Source organism: Stigmatopora argus, chromosome 23, assembly GCF_051989625.1.
Source record: "Stigmatopora argus isolate UIUO_Sarg chromosome 23, RoL_Sarg_1.0, whole genome shotgun sequence".
NCBI lineage: Eukaryota > Metazoa > Chordata > Actinopteri > Syngnathiformes > Syngnathidae > Stigmatopora > Stigmatopora argus.
Window position 1 is genome coordinate 8178261 of NC_135409.1, and position 19944 is coordinate 8198204.

The 19944-nt window shown below is 52.8% G+C and overlaps 1 protein-coding gene across 2 annotated transcripts; it reads left to right on the forward strand.

Moving 5' to 3' along the window:
• The first annotated feature begins 305 nt into the window (after window positions 1–305).
• Window positions 306–19744, forward strand: LOC144069049 (thyrotropin-releasing hormone-degrading ectoenzyme-like). 2 transcript variants are annotated; one of them, XM_077594106.1, is made up of 20 exons: window positions 306–551; window positions 5116–5339; window positions 7660–7933; window positions 9161–9287; window positions 12174–12328; window positions 13280–13393; window positions 14659–14796; window positions 14884–14949; window positions 15136–15201; window positions 15339–15502; window positions 15816–15904; window positions 15986–16119; window positions 16199–16254; window positions 17223–17370; window positions 17460–17563; window positions 17630–17737; window positions 17972–18139; window positions 18252–18392; window positions 18464–18545; window positions 18628–19744. In XM_077594106.1, exons 2-20 carry the CDS (start codon window positions 5206–5208, stop codon window positions 18772–18774), a joined length of 2415 nt encoding a protein of 804 aa, XP_077450232.1. In that variant the 5' UTR covers window positions 306–551; window positions 5116–5205; the 3' UTR covers window positions 18775–19744. The 2 variants fall into 2 exon arrangements, with proteins under 2 accessions (XP_077450232.1, XP_077450231.1); XM_077594105.1 differs by lacking the exon at window positions 306–551 and adding an exon at window positions 3729–4830.
• Window positions 19745–19944: the final 200 nt, after the last annotated feature.

Consider the following 19944-nt stretch of genomic DNA (forward strand, 5'->3'; position numbering starts at 1 on the left):
ATTTGCATGTCTTTAAATGAGGACAGTGCCTTAAAATGGGTTCATGGCAGGAATACGGAAATATCCCTAGCTTCAAAATCACTAACCCCGAAACATTTTATAAACAATTTTTCGCAATTTAAGGAATTGAAAGCACAGCTCAAATTATCAGGTGGAAAAAAATATAAACATTCTTATCGGATTTTGCAGGCTGTAAATGAGTTGATAGTGTAGGAGCAATAACACAAGCATGAAACGGGGGGCCAAAAAGGCATGTCGCAATTGGAGGTTATTTCGCCGGCCGCCAGGGGGCAATGTCTACATTCGGTAGTGCGGCTTTACTCGTGAGGAAGAGCAAATGCCAGGAAAAGAAATTGCGCTGCCGTTGATAGCTACTATGGACGAAAACAATCTTTTGCTATATCAACATTAGGAAATTGATTTCCATCGTTTTTTAGGAAGACGACAAAGAGTGTTGTTAAAATATTTCTTAAAACTATTTGCTTTGGCCCTGTGGATAGCCGACTGCTACGGAAAAAGATAGCCTTGGACGCCGGTATCATCACAACGAGGTACGGTACAATCTTTATTTAATATTAAATGGTATTTCTTAACAATTGTTCTTGTTAGTGCAGAAATAGCAACCTGTATTGTAATGGGCGAGTTTAATAATAGTACGGAGAAACTTTGAAGTTCAACTAAAAAGTCCATCGCTCGCTCAGGGCGCCGCCATCTTGTTGGCTAGGGTTGACAAACGACCTCTACGGAGGACACACTTCCTGGCTGTACTTTTTCTTAAGATTTTCCCTTCAAAGTAACACATTTTTGTACTCCCTATTAAAACCATGAATATGGAGGCCTTATACGAGAGAAATGTTCAAATTCAACGATTTGAAGGCAATTTTAAAAGTGCCACTTGTACGCAGAGGCGGATAATATGCGAGAAAATAAGGTAATAGACACCATGAAAACACGCAGTGATTCACATATTACGTCTGGTCATGGAGCCTATGAACCACCATTAAGAAATTATTACTGTTACATACCTGTCAACCTCTGCCGATAACTGCCCTTATAAATGATTATTGATTCCCCTTACAACCCCCCAAAAAACCTTACAAACACTGGCTAAGTGGATTTTGTGCATCGTAGACCTTGCGGTGACATTCAGGAAAACGAGGACCGAGCAAACACGCTGTTTCAACACAAGTGTCCGCCACTGAGACAAAAGAAGAGATGCGTCCGTCAGAGTGGCCGGCCCAACAAAAACGTGCGTGACCTTGCGCAAGGACGCCAGATAGTGGACCGGTGCACGTCTTCCAATCGGGACGTCATCGGATGTCGTCCAATCTCGTCCCCGCGGGCTCGTCTCGCTTCTTAGCACAATGACCATTCTTGCATTATTCATTTCAGGTGTGTTTTGCGCAGCTGGCGTTAAAAGTTGGGGGGGGGGCGTCGTTTTTTTTTGTGCTGCCGCCGCAGATCGTTGTTTTGGCGTGGCGGAGGCTCCGCTTGAGACTTTGATAAAATACGACCGGGAAAATTGACGATAATAGACAGAAGGAAGCAGGGATTGAGGAATGCGCATTTTCTGCCAATGGATCAAAACTTTATTCTGGTCAAATCAAATAAATCGGGCCCACGAAATGACCCTCGCTGGCCGAGTTTGACAGTTTTGACAGCACTAGACGTCCGATCCATTTAAAGCGGGAGGTCGGCAGCAAGTGAACGAGGTCGCTAACCCTAAGCCTCAAAAGGACTGGACGTCTACAAGTGGTAAAATGACTTGATTGGACGTCTATCACCGTCAGCGGCGTCGAAAGAGTTAGCGTCGTCGGCTTAGCTTAGCTCCCTCGCCACTAGCTTTCACGGCGCCGGCACCCACACGGCGTGAACGCTCACACTGAGCGTAAATAAAGCGATTAAAGTTATTGTTGTCTGGCTGCTGGAATAAAAAAAAACATTTGATTTGGCTTCCCTCGAAGGAGGTCACATGAGGCGCGTGTGCTGCCAGCGCGCCAAAGCCCGGCGGCGGCAATAAAAGCAATCAAAGCAATAAAAGCCGTAAAGCACGTTAGCGCAGATGCGGAGCGCCGACAGCGAGAGCGCCCGTAAAACGCGCTCGCCGACTTTGGCTCCGTTAGCCTCTTAGCGATATTGTGTCGTTACGGCGCCCTCGTCCATCCCTGCCTGGGCGGGCGCGCCGGCTTTTATCATCCATTCCGTGTCGATAGCATTAGCTTACTTTCACCTCACCCGCAAGCTAGCTCCATGACAAAACATCGTGTGAATGTTAGCGATGAAATCTCACCAGAGCTTCGGACACATGGTTTTGTCGACGTGTCGACGCAAAGATCCGTACCGGTTGCCTGGGAGACGGCGGTGTGGGGGGGGGGGGCGTCTTCACAATCAGCCCAACATTGGGCTCCGGGGTACGGGCTAATTTGGAGCGCTCGCGGGTATGTTTGGGCTATCGTGGTTGTCGTTTAAGTTTTGTATAAAACCCCAGACTTTATGTCTCCGTTTCTTCGCACCCGCAAACGGCTAACACTTCCCGTCGCGCGATTTAGCTCGGCCTGTCGGCTAATTAGCTTAGCCTAGCGCCGGGAGAAAACACAAAGAAGGGCTTAGCGAGGCGCCGGCTGCTAATTAATCTGCGTCATTTGATTATCCCTCCTCTTTTGTGTGCGCTGCGAACAAAAACGAGCCAAAATAGAAATCGGTTCCCTCGCCCAAACCACATTTCCGCCCCTAAGGCTCCGGAATAGCGCCCCCTGCTGGCCCCCAGAAACCAGTCTAGCTCTCGACTTGCCACCCAAAACGTGTTGACGGCGCGCACGTGCGCTGCTAATTCCACCAAGTGTAAAGGCAATCAAAAAATGTAATCAGCGTCTCTCACGCAGCTGTCACTTGATGAAAAATGGGTTATCAAAGTAGAAACCCCCACACGAGCGAAGGGCGACGTGCACGGGCGCACATTTAAATGACTAATACTAATTGATTGTCCTTTATGTTTTCATCTGCACACGTCCAAAATTCCCAATATTTCGACACATGGACGCAATAGGTACATTTGCACACCCACACATTTGCCGCAAGAGTGATGCACGCACGTGACACGCGCGGCCTATCGTGCGCTTCCTCCCGAGGCGTGTTCCCGCCCACCACGCTGTACAACTAGCGTGTCAGTCCATCTTGAGCAACTTCTGCGCTGCCGACTCTCCCATTTTCAAAATAGATTGGACGTCTTCGGTCGCGTAATGCTTTCCTATTGGCAGGGCCGGTTTTTGCCACGGGTCATTTGGGCGAGCGCCCAGGGCGCCATCTGCGCGGGGGTGGACGGACGGGAGCCCTTCATTTTTAAAATGATATATCAGCATTTAACTACTATTATCCCTCATTTACACATCAAGTTAGTGTCGGAAGTTTGCCCCTAGTGTCAGAAAAGTGCCACTGCACCACCCAGTCCAAAATAGTTTGAGGTTTAATCCAATCATTGGAAACACAATTTAATGGCAAAAAGGGCGGAAAAAAACACTCGTGACAGTCCGAATTCAGATGATGTTTATTGTACTTCACTCAACTTTTTTTTAAGTTAAATCTATTCTGTTTTTGTGTTTTTTTGCGGGTGAGCGAGTTTTCCGGCCAGGACCGCCTCTGCTATTGGCTATCGTTCAAAAGTTCCAAACAATAAGCTATGAGAGCAAATGATCAAATGACACAAGGCTCCATCGTTCATATTTTGTGCAGGCGCCGCACACGCCTCTTCCTCCTCCTCCTCCTCCTTTTTTCTCTTTTTCTTCTTCTCCTCTTCCTCCTCCTCTTCATCATCTTCAACCTCCCGCGCGAGGATGTGCGCGCAGCAGCAGAGCGGCAGGCTCGCAAGTTGACGAGGTTCGGCGGCTCCGGACGCCGTCGTCGCATCGAGCGGCACGCTAGCCACTAGCGCCGAACCCGCGGACGGACGACCCCCCTCCACGCTCATCTGGGGATTATCGTTCCGAGCGAGGCTTCCCGCGCGACAGATTTTTTTTTTTTCCTTTTCCGATCACCCCCCCGGAGGACGAACGTCGACTCGGCAAAGTCCCGCCGTCTGCTTCCGGTCGTCAATTAGCGGCGGACAAATGTCGTAGGATTCTTATTATTATTATTTTTTTTAATCCAGCGGCTAATGCGCTTTACTTTGAATAATTCATTTGGGAGCACGTGTCGACGCGCCGCGGGTCGTCCGCGTAGCGTAAGCTCGTTTGCACGTTTTCCCGTGTTTTTGCATTGGACCGAGCCCAAGCCAGACTTCCCCTTCTTCGCGCTTTGGGCGCCGGGCTCCCATGTGATCGGGACCGCCGCGGCAACGTCTGGCGTATGGGCCTGAACGACCCGACGGCGGGCGTCGCGCGCAACGGGCGCGGGATGTCCGAGCAGTGGGGGACGTCCGTGGTCGGCGGGCGGCCCCGCGCCCGCGGGGAGCGCTCCGTGGCGACCCACCGCCGACTGGTGGCGGCCTTCGCGCTGTCCGTCCTGACCCTGGTGGCGGTGACGGCCGTGGCCGTGGCGCTGGGCGTACGTTCCGAGGACTGCGGGGGCCCCGAGGAGGCGGCGGCGGCGGCGGGGGGAGCGCCGGGACGACGGGGAGACCATCGGGCGAGGGGCGAGCGGGTGAGCGAGGACGAGGAGGAGGAGGGGGCGCGGCCTTGGCTGAGGAGCCGGCTGCCGGGCTCGCTGCGTCCGCGCCACTACGACTTGGACGTGGCCGTCTACATGGACAACTTCACCTTCTCGGGAGACGTCAGCATCGACTTGGAGTGCGTCAACGCCACCAGATTCGTGGTGCTGCACGCCGACGGGCTGGAGGTAGGCGCCGGACGCCCCACGTGGCCCCCGACCTCTCGTTTGATCCGCTTTTCGCCAGGCTCGGTGACGTCACGTTGTCGCATCGCATCGGCCCCGCGTGGGTTTATTTTCGGTGCTTTCCCAAAGTGTGGCTTTTTAGCGTTCATTAGCTTCAAGTCGGTCGGCGGGCGGCGCCCGAGGCCGCGCTAACGTGTCGGCCCGCCGCAACTCCCGCCGTCGGTCCAACTCCACTTTTGTCGTTCCATCCCGAGAGAAGCTCACGTGACATTTCTTTTGCGTCCTCAGGTGTCCAGCGTGTCGCTGAGCGGCGGTCGTCCCGGCGGCGGCGGCGGGGCGGTCCGCGTGCAGCGCCACTTCCTGTTCCCGGCCAACCAGATGCTGGTGCTGGTCCTGCACCGAGAACTCAAGGCCTCGCGGACGTACCGCCTCAACGTCACCTTCGAGGCGGCCATCGAGGACGAGCTGCTGGGCTTCTTCAGGAGCTCCTACGCACTGGACGGCCAAAGGCGGTACGTCTCCTCCTCCTCCTCCTCCTCCTCCTCCTCGCTCAAAAAGTTCAAAGCAACTCCGATACGCCACCGTGCCAGAGTTTCCTTCTCATTTGGAGCAGGTGTTTTCCACTAGAAAAGGTCAGACTTGACATGCGCGACATTGATTAACTCTCCTCCCTACGCACACGCACTCATTAGCCTCATTTTGGGAATTTTCCCATCAGGCCACTGCCATATTTTCACCAATTTGTGCGTGTGTGTGTGTGTGTGTGTGTGTTCCTGCAAAGTCTTTGCTTCCTTTAGCCAGTTAGCGTTGTTGCCGCTGAGCAGAGCCGGTTTTTGCCACGGGCAATGCGGGCGAACGCCCAGGGCGCCCACGAGAAATGAGCCAGGACGGCCGGATCTGCTGCCAAGTTTTCAAAATAAGTACACGTATAGCAAAAAAACAAAAAACAGATAAAGTAAGAAACCTTCTTAACTCGTCACTGCAATGGACGCCAATATATAATAGCTCATCTGTTTGGAGCAGGCTTTCCAGTCTCCAAACGTGTCGTCGTAACCATGCTTTTGTTTTCCCGCGGACTCTGCCTTGTACCGTCGACGCATACAAATACGTACATATTGTAAATTTGATGAGTTGAGAGCGAGCAAGCTGATTTGCTGAGCTGTGATGCTTCCCATTTATTTTCCCCGGTTTGCTGCGGGCCGCTTATCGATACCGGATCGATACGGGCGTAAACGCGCATACGCCACCGTCCATTCCAAAGACTCTTCCCCGGCAAAAAATAATAATAATCAACACGCGACCACGTGCGCGCGCGCGTGCGTTAGTCTGAAGTATTAGCGGGACGCGGCCGGCCGTGCAAATCGGGTCACCGGCAAACGACGACAAACCCGACGACGTCTTCGAGTCGCACGGCGAGACGCGATCATTTGTGAAAGACGTTTTGCTCGGGAGCTATTTACCAACATTGTTTGTTTTGCCCGCGCCTTCCCCGAAAGGCGACCCCGCCGGCGGCGCAAAAGTGACGACTCGGCGCTTTCCTCGGCTTCCTTTGTAAAACGAGACGCGCCGTACCATTCAAAGATGGCGGCAAAATTGTCCAGTCATGATCTTCTGCGTGCGCGTTTGAGAGTGCGTGCGGCAGGTACTTCCTGTTGGCTAGCCTCGGGCTACGTCCTTGCAAATGAAAGGAAATGGATCATCGGATAATCCCGCCCACGTTTGAACTCGCCGCGTAATCCTGTTAGAAAAATGCATCTGCTCAAATAATCCCAAATCAATAACACTACTCTTCCCGTAATCCCGCAAACAACAACAACACGATAGATTAAATCAGGGGTAGGGAACCTATGGCTCGGGAGCCACTTGTGGCTCTTTTGATGGGTGCATCTGGCTCTTTGCTAACCTGTGAGCTAAAATACGGAAATTGCTGGTGACAGAACTGAGATATTACATCTAGAACTGCTTTAATCTTCATTTTTTTGCAGTAGACTCTTGTGGAATGCATCCTCTCACTGATTAGCAACAGCATAAGAATCTTTTAAAAAATATTCATTTTTTTCCACATTAAAAGTGGTGAAATTACAAAAAAAAAAATTGAAAAGGCACTCGTTTACATGTATGTATTTTGACTTTTAAATTCGTAGTATGGCTCACAAGGAATAACATTGGAAAATATGAATTGTTTGTGGCTCTCTTCGTCAAAACAGTTCCCGACCCCTGGATTAAATCATCCGGGTCGTCTTTTGCTAGGGGCAATGTGGGCCGTGTGCGGTCGATTGGTCGTCCCGACCGCGACAACGGGCGCCCAAAAGACTGGCGACCAAAAAAACGGCCACCAAAAGACCGACGACCAAAAGACCGGTGACAAAACAAGGTAAAACAAGACGTCTACGCATCAATAAAAGCCAAAAATGGCCGTGAGCAGTTTCACTGAGCCGACGTGTGAGTGTATGAGTTTGTATGTACATGCGCTGTCCCTTTAAGAAGCCACGTCAGTTCAGTCAGGGTCTTAACAAGTTCTCCAACAAAAAACAGTCAAAGTCAGGGAAATTTGGAGCTTTTCTTTAGCCTAATAATTAATAGGGCATTAAGTATGACTAAATAGTCATTGGCAGTTTGTATTTAGGGAACTTGAGCAACCATTTCAATGGTAATTATCACTTACCTTCCGGGCGACCAAAAGACCGGCGACCAAAAGATCGGCGACCAAAAGACCGGCGACCAATCGACCGTGTACCGTGTGGGCGCTGTCCATTTTGGGGCGCACGAGAATTCCAATTGAGATGGAATGACCAAATGTGCTAATGAGTTTATTTGATTTATTTTTTTTAGGTACCTGGCGGTGACCCAGTTCAGCCCGACGCACGCCCGCAAAGCCTTCCCCTGCTTCGACGAACCGGCGTTCAAGGCCACCTTCTCGCTGAGCCTCCGCCATGACCCGGCGTACACGGCGCTGGCCAACATGCCGCCGCTGGCCGGCGAGGAGGACGAGGACGGTCGCACGCTCCGGCGCTTCGCGCGCACGCCGCGCATGTCCACGTACTACTTGGCCTGGGCAGTCTGCAACTTCACGTATCGAGAGACGCGCAGCGACGGCGGCGTGGCGGTGAGTCGTCCCCTGACGTTTTGTTCCTATTCGCCAATCCCGGGGCTCGCTTTTCGATCCGGGCTCACGCTCGTACCTCGGGACCACCCGGATTTGAACCCAGGTTCCCCGCCGTGCTGAAAATAATTCTGATAAACATTTTGAAAGACACTTTAGCTTTAAATTTGAAACCCTCGTGTCATTTCATCCAAAGCAACGTCCGTCTTCTTAAAGAACGGAAGGCGGGGGTATCGGGGGAGACGATGTCGTGGAAGTGGGCACGGGTCACTTCCTGCCGTTTGGCCACGCAGCTGCGTCGCGTCAAGGCCAGCTGCGGCCCGTCGGCGCCGTTCCCACGGAATTTTTTCCTTGGGTTATAGGAAGTCGGCGTGATTACACGACTTGCGAAAAACAAATTGTCGAGTGGTTATCACCACTGCTGTAAAAACAACAACAACAACAACATTGGAGTGATATTGAGGATCATAACCTCCAAATAGAGCAAATCATATTCAAAATACTGTTTTCAGGAAAGCCGTGATTGGACATCTTTATCGGTCAATGGCACGGAGTGAGTTAGTCATCCCCTGTGGAAGCCTTGTGTGTGTGTGTGTGTGTGTGTTTGTGTGTGTGTGTGTGTGCAGCTGCAACTTCCTGTTCCACGCTTTGGAAAATCTCCTTTGAGCTCCTTTTCATGCAAATGAGCCCAGCGAACGTGATTAGGAATGAATTAATTTAGCAAGGCAGCCCATTGGTCGAGTGGTTAGCACGTCTGCCTTGCACTTCTGGGGTCCAGGGTTTGATCCCAGGGTGTGGTGTTGCGTGGCTTTTCTCTGGGGACTCTGGTTTCCTCCTCCAACCCAAAAGCGACATGCTAGGCTAGCCTGGAAAGACTTGAAATAGCCCCTAGCTACTATGGCTTGTCCTTTTGTCTTTGTTAGCCACCCAAACGACTTCCCATACTTGGCTGGGATAGGCTCCAGCACCCCCCCCGCGAGCCTTGTTAGAATGAGCACTTGAGAAAATGAATGAAATTGTTCTTCTATGGCGTCCCATGGAAACATCCGCGCCAGTCAGTGGCCACCTCCCATCCAACGGTGACAAAACAGCGGTAAATGGTCGCCGTGGCGACCATCGCCATCGAAGCCCATCGCCAGTGTCACGCTCTTCCTCTTTGTTGTCCATGGTTTTGTTTGTATGTTTTTTTTTTTTTTTCCAATCCTTCTTTGCTTTTTCTCCTCCCCTCAGATCCGTCTGTTCGCCCGACCGGACGCCATCGCCAGCGGCGCGGGCGACTACTCCCTCCACATCACCCAGCGTCTTCTGGGCTTCTACCAGGACGTCTTCCAAGTGGGCTACTCGCTGCCCAAGTTAGGTAAACACGCATGCTTTCCTACTTTGAAGCAAAGTCTTGCGTTTCTTGGCAAATCCTTTCCGAGACGTCCCATCCGTTTTACTTTTTTAAAGTCCCCCCCCCCCCCCCCCCCCCCCCCAAAATGCTGATCCGGCTTCCCACAATCCAAAACATTTCTCTTTTGACGTCAAATTGAACGGTCCCGCTCGGGCAGACGCGGGCAGCTGTCGCTCCCGTCTGGATGAGCGCGTGGGGCTTTTTTTTGCGCCGCCGGCTCGCCGGGCGCACGCGAGCGAGCGAGCGAGCGTGGCGGAGGTCCCCGAGCCGCCGGGCGCCATCTGTTGTCATTCAGGCCACGTCGACACCCCCCCCCCCCTCTCTGCCCCCCCTGGGACCGCCTGACGTTGGCCTTCCATAAGTCCTAAAAATAAACACGATGCTTTTCATCTTGATGATGTGCTGGAGGAGGTGGCGTTTTCTCAACGCGTGCCCATCTTAACTCTGGAACGGCGGCGATAGACGTCACCCTCCCACTTGAGATATATCCATGATAGATCTGAAAATACAACTTCCGGAGCAGGTCAAGAAAGAGTGAGATCAACTTAATAGGGAATTGGAAGCTATTGGTTATCGGTGGTCACCGATTCAAGGCGTTCCCCCCGCCCGGTGCCAGAAGTCGGCTAGGATAGGCTCCGGCACCCCTGCGACCCTAGGAAAAAGAATGGGATATTTTACGGGTCTTGGCCAAGCTAATCTTTTATGGGCAACGGTGTCACCCGAGTCTTTACCGCCCTCCCCTTTGCCCGAGCTCATTTTTCACGGGCGACCGTCCCACCCGAATCTTGGCCTCCCCCGTCTGATCCAATTGGACTCAGAAGCAGCAAATGTTTGCGCCCGGGCGAGAAGGCAGAGGCTCAGGTGATCCGCCCTCCCGCGCCGTCGGACTGATGCGATCCGCCGAGTTGCGCCGCCATCTGGGCCGGCCGCGGGGCCTCTGCACCTACGCCATGTGCGCTTTGTCCGCCGTTTTGCGCGCCTGCCCTCGGGCCTACACGCAACAACAGATGGACTTGAAGGAGACGCTCTGAGCTGCGGGCCAATCAGCTGTCCGCGTGCCGAACGCTCTCGTCGCCGCTTGAGAACTTGCACGAGTTGCGCTTCTGATCTTGGCCTGGGTTTTTGCTATGGGCCATGTGGGCCACCGCCTTGAGTGTCATCTATTTGGGGGGGGGGGGGGGGGGGGGGGTGTCTTAAGATGTTGTATATGTGTATTTCTACTATTCTATTGGGTCTAATGTATTTTTTAAAAGTTAATATGACCGAAAAAGGTGGTTTGTGTGTGTGTGGCCTATTGCGCAAAATGAGCTAGGACCGCTTCTAGCATCACAACTGAACAGAATTTGACAACTAACCGTTGCATCATTTGCAAACATTGTTCGATCGTGGGACAAAATAGTGTGGGAGGGGTCAAATACGGACGTACAATCACGCAGCCATCGTACTCGCATTCGTATGGTTCATCTCATAAGCGTTTGATCGACGTTATCGACGTCTACTAGAAGACACGATTGTCTTAACATGGAAGATGAGGATTATTTTACGACTAATCCGTTTTGTCAAGTCCGTGTTTAATGATATGCGAGCCAAAATGGATGAAAAAGCGCCGATGGACTCGGACTCGCTCGTTAGCCCCGAGCGTGTCCGCGAATTGAGGACGCATCAAAAGCGCTTTCCGCGCCGGTGTTCGTTTCACGTCTGATTGGTCAGTCCAGGACAACTCTTGGCCTTCTTCCTGTCGCCATCGCTACTTCGCTAATACCTCAACGTGGACTTTTTGCCGAGCCAAACCCGCCAAACGTCCGCTTCGGCTTAGCGACCGTCGCACGCGCTACGCGCTAATGAGCCCGGCGCAAAGCACGGCGGGAGCTCGGTGTCAGCGCTTGACGAGATGAGGACTAATTGAGGTCTTCTTAAGGTACTTTTAGCACGCGCCGGTCTTCCGGCGGTCCGCGGCCTGCGGCGCTTGGGCCTAATGAGTAGCACGCGGAAGGAGCGGCCCGAGGGTCGTCGACCGCGCGCGACGTGGGCTAATTGCGGACGTGTCAACTTGAATCCGTTCAGAACTCGCCGCCACTTTAAGAGGAACGGCTAGCACGCACGCCACCGCGCCAACACGGTTTTCGCTTTTGTGTCGCTTTCTAATAAGAGGCAGAAAGCCGTTGGTTGCGATTATAAGGCGCCCTCCCTGTCTATTTTGGAGAAAATTGAAGACTTTTATGTGCGCCTTATAGTTGTGAAAATACAGTAACTAGCTAGTACACTAAATAAATAGCCTAGATGAGGATTTGCTACCTTTGCATAACATTACAGTTGTGAGTGTTTTGGCGGCGGTACGATGGCTCTTGACTATTTTCCACGGGGGAAGGCGTTTGTTGTCCTGGCTCCAGACGGTCGCCGCGGCAACCGCCTCCGAGAAAGCAGATGAGAGACCGAGACGTGAAATGCAAAAGAAAGGGAAAGCGGCTTGAAAAAAAATGAATGCGGACGCTATTTTTGGGCTCCGGAGTGATTCACCCACCCGCACGAGTGCCAGCGATTGCGGGCCTCGGGCGCAATTTCAGGTGAATCACCGGAGGAAGTGCGGCGGCAAAATCCAAAGCCTTTGCCTTTGCCTTCCTTCTCCTGGCTTCCATTTCAAGCTGTAATTCCTTCATCGTCTCGTTTGCGCAACCGGCTCATTTGCATACCCACCTTCAGTCAACGCGGCGTCCGCCAGCCAATCGTTCGTCGGCACTCGACGGCTCGGGAACCTTTGGACCGTTTCCATAGCAACCAAAGACTTGGGGTTGTTTTTTTTTTTTTTTTTTGGGCTGCACCAGTCGTTGGCTAACGAAAGGATGTTTTCAGACCTGTTGGCGGTGCCCAAGCACCCCTACGCCGCCATGGAGAACTGGGGCCTGAGCGTCTTCGTGGAGCAGAAGATCCTGCTGGACGCCCGGGTGTCCTCGTCCTCCTACCAGATGGAGGTGACCATGGTGGTCGTCCACGAGATCTGCCACCAGGTGAGCCTTTTTTTTTTCACGGGAAATGTGTTGTCGCCTGCCTTGTCTCCGCGGACGCCGTGGTGCATCTGTTTTGAGGAACTTTTTCGGCGGCCGTGTGCTGCCAACTGGTGGACGGGAGTGGAAGGGCGGCCGCCTGTTGTTTATTTCCACCCATCGAGGTCATTTCAGAACAATTTGGAGACGATCTATTGGAAAATGGATTTAAAAAAAAAAACCCACCTCTCCCAGTTCAAATGCTTAAGACGTCTATTAACGTTAATGGCTTTTGTCAATCTCAATGTCAACGGTCACGCCAATATAGCCTATCCGTAAAAGCGAAACGTTTGTAAATCTGTCGAGACTGCGGTAAAAATTCCGAATATTTTAAGTGGAGCGGATACATCTCCTGTCCCAAGATGGCCGCCAATTGCAAACACCTCGAGACCCAAAAAAAACAAAAAAATGTGCATCTTCCAAAACAAGTTATTTCATCCATTTTATCAAACATGGTCGCTACGCTACACGTGCGGAAGACGCCCACGGCCAACTTTGCTTTAGCAAATGTTGCCAAACCTCCTGTCAAATAAGCAAGCCGGCGTCCAATCTGGCTTCCGATGTTTAGGAGATTTTTTTGGTCCAGCGTTTGCTGAGCTTTCCTCATTACCTGTTGTTGGCTGCACGCACTGCTCTCCCTCATGAATATTTAGCAGGTCGCCCTTCGGCGCCTTCATCAAAGTTTCTGTTGTTGCCGGAGACGAGCAGGAGAAAGAAAAAAAAAGAGGAGGAGGGGGAAGTTGGAGGAACCCTTCACCTTCCTCTTTTCATCTCCCTGTCACGGATTCATCCATGTTGACGAGGATTTTTTTCCCCCCGCCGATCCGATCCGTCCGTACCGGTAGTCCAAATGGATGGAGATAACCCAATGTTTATTATTTTATTATTATTATTATTATTATTTTTGTCCGTTAGTGGTTTGGCGACCTGGTGACGCCGGTGTGGTGGGAGGACGTGTGGCTGAAGGAAGGCTTCGCTCACTACTTTGAGTACGTTGGCACCGATTTCCTCTTCCCCAAGTGGAACATGGTGAGTCTCAAAATGGCTAGCTTCCGATTCGGGGTTAGCTGGGATTGGCTCCGGCACCCCCCACCCCACACGGTTCATAAAATGAAAAACGTGCCAAACAGAGCGGCGTCATCGATTGATAGTTTGATGAAGCGCCTCACATGGAAACAAGACTTAAAAAGATTTATAAACCCACTTGGACATAAAATGTCCTTTAGCAGAAATGGTGACTTTTGTTTTTTTTTTTCAAATCATTTCGCTCAGGCTTACTTTTTTTTCCGTCAGCGCAAATCAGAGCTAGCAAAGGTCAAAGATGATGACCGGCGGCGAGTTAGCAGCCGCTGCAGGAAATAGTCTGTTGACTCCATCTGGGAGCGCGTGCGCCGGGCGGGCGGGACCCATCTGCGCGCGCCGCTCTTCGACGCTCCGTTAGCGTTGGGGCTAATTAGCGTCTTGCGCCGCTGCTCGCGCTCAACCAAACGCGCCGTCCGGCCGACCTCCGCTAATTGCGTTACGCGGCGCGCGCGCGTTCAGGCGTCATTCTCGCTCCGTGACCGACCGAACGAACGAACCACAGATAGGTTCATTAATAGGTATACTTTAATATTTGTTATACTGAGCTTTCGTCTGCTTATAATGATTTAATGTATCACATATACATATAGTGACTAATATTCCACACATATATATATAATGTTTAATACGCACATATATAATAATATCCCAGAATAACCCCAACAACGACCCACGCGCGTCGCTGAGTAAAAGAGTTGCTTTTAGCTTTAGCTATTAGCGGAAAAACACACCCAAAGTGAAATAGTCGAAGAAAACAAATGTGACGGCGGCTGATGAAGTGTGACATTCATCAGGGAAGGAAACCCCCCAACGTCCCTTCCGGCAAGTGCTAATTAGCCGGGGCCACACCTTCTGGAATCCGGCATGACGCAGATTAGCAAGGAAACTGAACTCCCCGGGCCTTAAAATCAACAGGAAGCCACAAAAAAAAAATCACCAAAAAGAAACTGGAATGTACCAGAATCAAATGAATGGCTGCCAATGATGTCTGATCCATTTGAAATAGGAAACATGGCAGTAAAAGTACAAAAGTTCATGGGCCGCCGCCACCCGCCTGCGTCAAATGGATTGGACATCTAGTAAAAAAAATATTTTCAATTCAAAGCTAGGTTGAAAAAAGCGTCTTTTCCTGGTTGTTATTTGTTCATTGAATTTTGTCCAATGACGGTCTCTATTTTGAACGGCTTTTTTTTTTTTTTTTTTTTTCTCAGGAGAAGCAACGCTTCCTGACCGACGTCCTCCACGAGGTCATGTTGCTGGACGGCTTGAGCTCCTCGCACCCCATCTCGCAGGAGGTGCGGGACGTCGCTGACATCGACCGCGTTTTTGACTGGATCGCGTACAAAAAGGTCATTCAAAAAAAGGACACAAGTCCGGCGGTCCTTAAACTTTCAGTCCATCCAACGTTTCGGTGCATTTCTCTACCTGTCCCGCAGGGGGCGGCGCTGATCCGGATGCTGGCCAACGTGATGGGACAGCCCCTTTTCCGCAAAGGACTTCATGTGAGTTTTTATTTTATCGCCGACACGACACGGTGCCTAAAAAGCTAGCATTATTTGAGAACTGGGCTACAATCCAATCAAATCCCACCCGATTTTCCATCACGTGATTGGATTTGGGACATCCCTCATTTATTGATGACTTTGTGAGTGGATGAACGACTCTTGTTGGTTTGTATCTTTGGCCAGGATTACCTGCAGAGTCACATGTACGGCAACGCGGCACGCGCCGACCTCTGGAGGAAACTGTCGGAGGTACGAGCGCCCGCGTCCCATCGGCTGTCCGGTCAATCCATCCAAGGGGCTCAAAAGACAATTTGGAAGCGTTCTTGGCCCCGCCAATGATCGGTCGCCTGACGCTTCCAAGTGGACCGTCACGCCTTTGTGCCCAGGCCATGAGGTCGGAGGGCCGGCACATCGACATCGGCGCCGTGATGGACGGCTGGACTCTGCAAATGGGCTACCCGGTCATCACCATTAGCAAGAACCAGTCGCGTTCCATCACCGTCAGCCAGGAGCACTTCCTGTATGGCCGGGAGGGGCGGGCCAATACCAGGTCAGCCCCCTTTTTATTTTTGGGGTCATCCGGGGGCGGGCTCGCTCCCTCCAACGTTGCCGTCATTTATATTTGATTGGCATGTTTTATTCACGCCCTCGCCGCCATGTTTTTAATCTATTTTCTCCTTCATCAATACTGCATCTGGCTCCTCCCCCTTCCGCCTTTTGGACACTTTGGTGCCACGTTTAAACCCTTCAAACGGCGCGAGATGTCACACTGCATTTTTTTTTGACATCACGCTATAAATTGCATTGGATTGGATTGGATGCATGCCGAGTTCTGCAGGGGTGACGTACTTTTGTGTCGTTAGTCTCCAGTGGCGGGTGCCGTTGACGGTCGCCGTGGGAAACGCTTCTTGGGCGTGTCCGGAGACGCTCATCTGGATCCACAACGAGACCGGTACGTGCCGTCCCGTGCCGTCCCGTCCCGTCCCGCCGCGCCGTTGCATTCCGGCGGGACGATTTGATTTTCCCGCGGTAGAGACTCACGCCATGAGCGAGATGAACGAGCAGACGTGGTTGCTGGGCAACATCAACCAGACGGGATACTTCCGCGTCAACTACGACCTCGCCAACTGGAAGTTGCTGATTCAGCAGCTGCACGCCAACCTTCAGGTGCACGCGGCGTTTTCCTTTGGCCTTCCACCGGACGCCAAATCCTCGCCACCAGAGCGCCTAACGCCTTCTCGCTCAGGTGGTCTCCGTCGGCAACCGGGCGGGACTCATCGACGACGCTTTCAACCTGGCCAGGTGAGCCGAGCGCCGACACCGTCGAAAACGCTCGTCGAGCGAGAAAGAGGGACGCGCCGGTGTAGAAAGCGCAAAGACGACACTCGCTCGGCTAGCGGGCAAACGACCGAGTGCGTGCTAACGAGCCGCGGCGGAGATGCCGTTGCCGTGGTGACCGTTCCGCACGGCGAGCCGTGCCAAGAAAGCTGCGCTCGGGGAATCCAAATGAGGCCCGCCACGGACGGAGCGCCACGTGGCTTCCGCCGGCCGGTTGGCCGGCGTGACGTTCGATCCGCTCGTCCCGAGTCGTTAAATAAACGGGAGCTAATCATCCATATTCAGGGAGGAAGGGAGGTTAATGAATGCGCAGAGGACGACCCGCCGCCGCACGTTGACGCTACGACGCCGCATCTACTGTGTAAATATCCATGTGCGGTCGTTTGGTCGCCGTCTTTTGGTCGCCCGGACCCAAACAACGGGCGACCAAAAGACCGGCGACCTAAAGAGCGGCGCCAAAACAAGGTAAAACAAGACGGTCTACGCATGAATAAAAGCCAACAATGGCCATGAGCCGTTTCACTGAGCCCACGTGTGAGTGTAGAAGAGTTTGTATGTACATGCGCTGTCCCTTTAAGAAGCCACGTCAGTTCAGTCAGGGTCTTAACAAGTTCTCCAACAAAAAACAATCAAAGTCCGGGAAATTTGGAGCTTTTCTTTAGCCTAATAATGACTAGGGCATTAAGTATGACTAAATAGTCATTGGCAGTTTGTATTTAGGGAATTTGAGCAACAATTTTAAATGGTAATTATCAATAACCTTCCGGGCGACCAAACGAGCGAGTACCGTAAATATCTACGGCGCGCCTTTAAAAAGCCAGACAAAATTTCGAAAGCGCACCTTTAGCGCGACCTGGACAATGGCCCACGCGAAGCCGGCCGGCCTCAAATGCGCACGGGACGCCATCCAGTGTGTGTGTTGTCGCCGGCAGGGCGGGTTACCTTCCCCAAGGTGTGGCGCTGCAGCTGCTAGGCTACTTGCCCCTGGAGACGTCCTTCCTGCCCTGGCACGCCGCCAGCCGGGCGCTCTACCAGCTGGACAAGCTGCTGGACCGCACCGACGACTACAGGCTCTTCAGCGTGAGATTTCCTTCCGCCGAGCCGTCCGAGTGGCGGGCGGGCGGGCCGGTCCGCCCGTAATCGACCCCCGCCCGCTTCTTTTTTTGCAGGACTACGTGCTGAAGCAAGTGGCCACGCGCTACCATCAGATGGGTTGGCCCGCCGACCCGGACGACGGCGAGGCCTCCGTCGCGCCCACGTCGCACCAGACCGAGTAAGGCGGCCGCCGATGACGCCGACGGCGAAGGGGGGCGCGCTGACCCGCCACCGGTGTGCGCAGGGAACTGCGGCGGGAGCTGATCATGTTAGCCTGTAGCTTCGGAAACAAGCACTGCCACCGACAGGCCGTGGCCCACATCTCCCATTGGATCTCCAGCAACAAGAACGGGTACGTCGCCGCCGGAGACCGCCGAACCAAATGACGGGCCGATCGTCGGGGGTGGCGCCGCGCTTTGAGGACCGCCGTCCCGACCGATCGCTGGCCCGAAAGGCTAATAATCCGAGAAGCGCCGGCCTAAATTGCCACTCGAGCGCGACGCGAGCGAGCGAACTCGGCCGTCCGGCGAAGTGAAGCCCGACCGACCGACCGACCGACCGAGCGTTGGCTCCATGCGGCGTGCAGGATCCCTCCCAACGTCCGCGACGTGGTCTACTGCACGGGCGTCAGCCTGATGGACGAGGACGTCTGGGAGTTCATCTGGATGAAGTTCCACTCCACCAACGCCGTCTCTGAGAAGAAGATCCTGCTGGAGGCGCTCACGTGCTCGGACAACGCCTTCCTGCTTAACAGGTGCCCACGTTTGTTTGGTTTTTTTTGCTAGCAACTGTTCGTAGTAAAGAGAAAGTAGCACACTTTCCCCGAAATAAGAGCCCGACAAGCTTGACTTCCGCCGCCGTCCCAGGTTGCTGAACTTGTCACTGACGTCGGATCTGGTGGCCGAGCAGGACGCCATCGACGTGATCATCCACGTGGGCCGTAACCCCCGAGGCCGCAACCTGGCGTGGAGGTTCTTCCGCGAAAAGTGGGACATCCTCAACGCGCGGTGAGCTCCCGCGCTCGAGCTAGCGTCGGCCCGCCCACGGGCGCTTCTCAACGCCGCGGTCGCCGTCTCAGGTACGGCGAGGCGCTCTTCATGAATTCCAAGCTGATCGGCGGCGTGACCGAGTTCTTGGACACGGAGAAGGAGCTGGACGAGGTACGGTCGGCGCGGCGTGGCGTGGCGTGGCGTGGCGCCGGCCACTCTGGCGCGTTACTCTTTTCTTTCATTTAATACACAGCTGAAGGACTTCATCCAATCGAGCGGCGTGGCGAGCGGGCCCGCCTTGGCGAGGGCGCTGGAGATGGTGAAGGGAAACGTTCGCTGGCACCGCCTCCACCAACGACACTTCTACCAATGGTTGCGCAAAGCTCCCGCCCACGGCTAAGGCTCGCCGTCGCCGCCGCCGCCGCCGGTTTATTCAAATTCCTTTTTTTTAAAGACCCGTCGCAAGGCGTCGGGCCGAGGGGGCGTGGCAGACCTCGGAGATAAAAGCATGCGTTTTATTCCCTTGATGTGAACTCTTTTTTTTTTTTTTTTTTTAATGGTGCATTAGTAGAAAAAAAAAAGAAAATGTCAGAAGGCAAAGCCTGCCCACCCAGTCTGCTCCCACATAGAGGCTTCGTAGGACCTCATTTCCATTGGAAGGACAAAAGCCTGACCGAGATTTGCCACGGCAACGGTAAAACCAGACTGGCTTCGTTTCGCACTGGGAAATGGAAGCGGATTAAATGTGGAGCGGAATGGGATCCCGTGGACCGGTACGTGGAGCCCAGCCCATGACAAACTGGGGACAATTTGGAAGCGGATTGAAGTGGGATCCCAATGGCGAAGGAACTGGAGAATACGGATTACAAAGTGGAACCGGATGGTGATGTGTTGGAAACTGGACTCAAAATGGTTTGAAAAAAATGCCCTCCTATAGAACTGAACTGTTTTTTTTTCAAATCAGTTCCAAACAGGTCTGTTCCCAGTTCTAAACAGGCTCCAATATGGGACAAAACCAAGCCCCAGTTGTTTTGGAGATGGACGAAAACTGGATTGGAACTAGTTTTGGAAGATGAGTGTTGTTGAACCCTTTAATCTCCATCCAAATGTGTGTAAACAATTGAGTATTTCAATGCCGCCTTGCCTGCTTCTACTCACCCGACCGACCTGACGGGCGTGCCAAATTAGCCTCGTTGTTATTGTTTTCCACATCCTGCCGTTTCCTGTCGGCTCTTTCCAAACTAAAAGCGCACACCAGTAACAAAATTGTACTTGAAAAGTGTGGATTGATACGGACGGACGTTAGCAGGAAGGCCCGTTTGTGACCTTCGGGCCGCCCGGACGGACCACAATAAACCAAACTGTGTTGACGTGTTGCCAAGGCGCTTCTTGCTCGGACCACTTTTCCTCACGAGGGTCATCCCGGCCGACTAACTAGGGGCACCAGATGCCAATGGGTAGGCCGCCAATGGCAGGCCACGAGAAGACAAAGGACGACCGATCATAGCTAGGGTTAGGCAACTTCGAACTTCGAGCGTTCAACCAGATAGCTTAGCTTGCTTGCATGCTT

What these genes read in the sequence shown, in the direction of transcription:
- LOC144069049 (XM_077594105.1), top strand. Translation starts at nt 4,342, where the DNA reads ATGGGCCTGAACGACCCGACGGCGGGCGTCGCGCGCAACGGGCGCGGG. An exon ending in ACTGGATCGCGTACAAAAAG is followed by an intron (nt 14,797 to 14,883) that starts GTCATTCAAAAA and finishes CCTGTCCCGCAG; the next exon opens with GGGGCGGCGCTGATCCGGAT. An exon ending in AACGCCTTCCTGCTTAACAG is followed by an intron (nt 18,140 to 18,251) that starts GTGCCCACGTTT and finishes CCGCCGTCCCAG; the next exon opens with GTTGCTGAACTTGTCACTGA.